Raw genomic sequence first — 2,730 nt, forward strand, 5'->3', positions numbered from 1 at the left:
CCACCCCTGAGCGTGCCCACCCTCGCTGCTGGGCTGTGTCACTCGGTCAAGGCCACGGGACTGGTAGAATTCCCGGATCCTCTTCTCTTCACCTGCGGGCGAGAGGCGAGTGCTACTCAGGGACACCCCCTCGCTCCATGTCCCCCCCCAGCCCAGCGGGGCTTCCTTCCCACCCCATAGCACCCAGATCTGAGGGCCCCCAGGCTGCCCCCATCCCATCCCACTGCTCTGACCTCAGCTTGGCAACCAGCTGACAGCAGCCCAGACCCTCCTTTGCCATTCGCCCCCTCCATGCCCCCAGCAGTCTCCACCAATCTCCCCACTGTGGGCCAGAGAGCCCTAGCCCTGTCTTCATCCCCATCCTTGTCCCTGTCCCTGCCCACACAGACACATCTCTGCTGACATCTTCCTCACACTTTCGCTCTCTCTGCTGCAAGCTGGGGGACCAGCGCCCACGCTGCACATTTGCTGTGCCCCCTCCATCCAGCCCAGGCCTCTGTCCCTCTGTGGCAGTGCCCAGTGCCTTGTAGCAGGTTGACATTTCCAGTGAGGTGTCCCCAGCACCGTCCCCAGTGCCGCCCTGAGCGACAGTGGCTAATCTCGAGCCCACCGCTGCAGTGTGGGGGCTGCCCTCCCTGCGTGCTGCTTTACATTCACCACCACCGACTGTCGGTTCATCGCGCCGTCACTCAGCGCCTGGCCCCAGGGACACCGCTCGCAGAAGCAGCTCTGACTCGCACAGCTCCTGTCCCCACAGCTCAGCCCCGCTGTGCTGAGCACGGCCGGCTGCTGGAGTCCCAGCACCGACAGCAGGGATCTGAGCTGGTTAAATGAAGCACCCACCTCCCTGCTCCGTTCCCCAACGAGCCCTGCAGCCACTCCACCCACCAGCAGGGCCAAGAGAATGGTGCAGACCCCCAGCACCGCCAAAGCCTCCTGTGGGTCTCTGCACTTGAACTTCCCAAACCGTGCAGTGCCAGTGCTGAGCACCCGCCTTGCTCCACTGTGGGAGACTGGCTAGCTGAGAAGGGTCAGCTAGCCCAGCAAGAGCTCAATAAGCACTGTATTCAGCTTATCTAGCTCCCAATAACTGCAAGGCCTTGAAGTTGTTCTTCTGGCCTTGAAGGCAGCTGTGGTCCAACAACAGAATGTCTGTGATAAGGTAAACATGTAACTGTAAGAAAGGAATTTCGGGCGGAACTGTCTTTTTAGAACTAACCAATAATGAGCTCTCATTTTGCAATATGTATGAGCTAATTATGAGTGTGCATAAAAGAATGGTAGTGTGTCTAAATAAACGAAGCTTGCTGGTCATTCATATTGAGTGCTCATGTCTTCCCTCCGTCGCAACACTCCACTCCCCATCCCTGAGCAGTCCTGCATGCTTCCCAAGCATGGTGCCCCCCTCCACAGTTGGGGGGCATTTGTCATGCTTTTTCCCTTGCTCTAGGACTATTTTTACTTGGTTAGATGCCCCACACCCTGGTCCCATCTCCCCAGCCAGGCTGTAGCAGCCATAACAGATGCAGTCAGCGGCATTTTGAAGACCCTGACCCACAGAGTTTCCCACATCCAGCAAGGAAGCGTTTCCAAAAAGTGTCTAGTTCCTCCTCCTGCTCTGGTTTCTTCCCCTCACAGCTTCTCTCCAGACTCTGGAGGACACCCATGTCAGGGACACCAGATCCTGCCCCACCCCAGACAGGACACTCACTCTCCTGCAGGCCGGGCACCAGCTTGTAGACGATGTCCTGCATGACACGGTCCAACTTGAGGTTGAGCAGTGGCTGTGTCTCGTGGATCTTGGTGTTGCACATGGGGCAGTACTTGCTGGTCTGCAGGTACTTGACGATGCAGCTCTTACAGACTGCAGCCAGAGGGAGAGGGTGTTGCGGAGACCAGGACAGTGGCACTGCCCCATACCTCCAGACATCCTGCGCGGAACAACAGGACACATCCCCCAGGGCAGGGGCCACTATCCCAGGACAGTGCTGGACCTGTCAGCAGGCAGGAGAGGCTCTGCTGGCCCCTGCCCAGGGGGGGGGACCCCATGGGACCCCACACAGGCAGCTGCCACCCACCCCCACACAGAGACTCACACGTGTGCAGACACTCGGTGATGGTTGTGGCATCGATGAAGTACCCGGCACACAGGCAGCACACGATGTGCTCATTCAGCTCTTTCATCTTCACCTTTACCTCCTCCTGCAGGGACATGCCACCGTCACCAGTCCCTGACCCTCCAGAGCAGCCCCTGCCTGCTCCACAGAGCCCCCACCCACGCTATGGTTGGCAGGAACCCCTGGGGACAGCGGGGTAGGTCCCTCAGGGAGGGCACAGCAGGGAGCACGCAGGACTGTGGGCAGCTCCCACCTCAGCACGGGTAGAGGGACCCCCCCAGGGTGACACAAAGAGACCAAGCTCCCGGGCAGCAGCCCTGAGAGCCACCCTGTGCCCAAACTGGCCCTGTCCCCCAGCTCACCCATGGCTTTGCCCCACGGCCCAGCCTGGGGGCCCAGAGCGGAGCCGCCACCGTGAAGGGATGCAGGGATGGGGCTGTGCCCCTCTCTCAAGCCGTGGGGCCCAGCACCTGCAGGGATGGGGCCACCTGGTACCAACAGTCCCTAATCCCCGGTCCCATCCTCTCTGCCCCAGCCAGGGCAGGGCTTTAATCACCTGCGCCACACCCCAGTGCCTGGCCCCGCCCCTTCCACCTGGCCCCGCCCCCTCCTC

General features: G+C 60.6%; 1 protein-coding gene across 2 annotated transcripts in view; it reads right to left on the reverse strand.

Annotated features, from left to right (window-relative positions):
- PCGF1 (polycomb group ring finger 1) overlaps nt 1-2,605 on the reverse strand; it is a 4,579-nt gene extending 1,974 nt beyond the window's left edge. The window contains exons 1-4 of one of the 2 annotated variants that reach the window (XM_014944552.1): nt 2,480-2,605; nt 2,097-2,202; nt 1,712-1,864; nt 21-92 (exon numbers count right to left, since the gene is read on the reverse strand). In XM_014944552.1, the coding sequence (XP_014800038.1) occupies nt 21-92; nt 1,712-1,864; nt 2,097-2,184 (313 nt within the window). In that variant the 5' untranslated portion in view covers nt 2,185-2,202; nt 2,480-2,605. The remainder of the gene's footprint in view (nt 1-20; nt 93-1,711; nt 1,865-2,096; nt 2,203-2,479) is intronic. The other variant, XM_014944543.1, reaches the window with a different exon arrangement.
- Nucleotides 2,606-2,730: the final 125 nt, after the last annotated feature.

This window comes from Calidris pugnax, unplaced genomic scaffold (genome assembly GCF_001431845.1).
Source record: "Calidris pugnax isolate Ruff unplaced genomic scaffold, ASM143184v1 scaffold15, whole genome shotgun sequence".
NCBI lineage: Eukaryota > Metazoa > Chordata > Aves > Charadriiformes > Scolopacidae > Calidris > Calidris pugnax.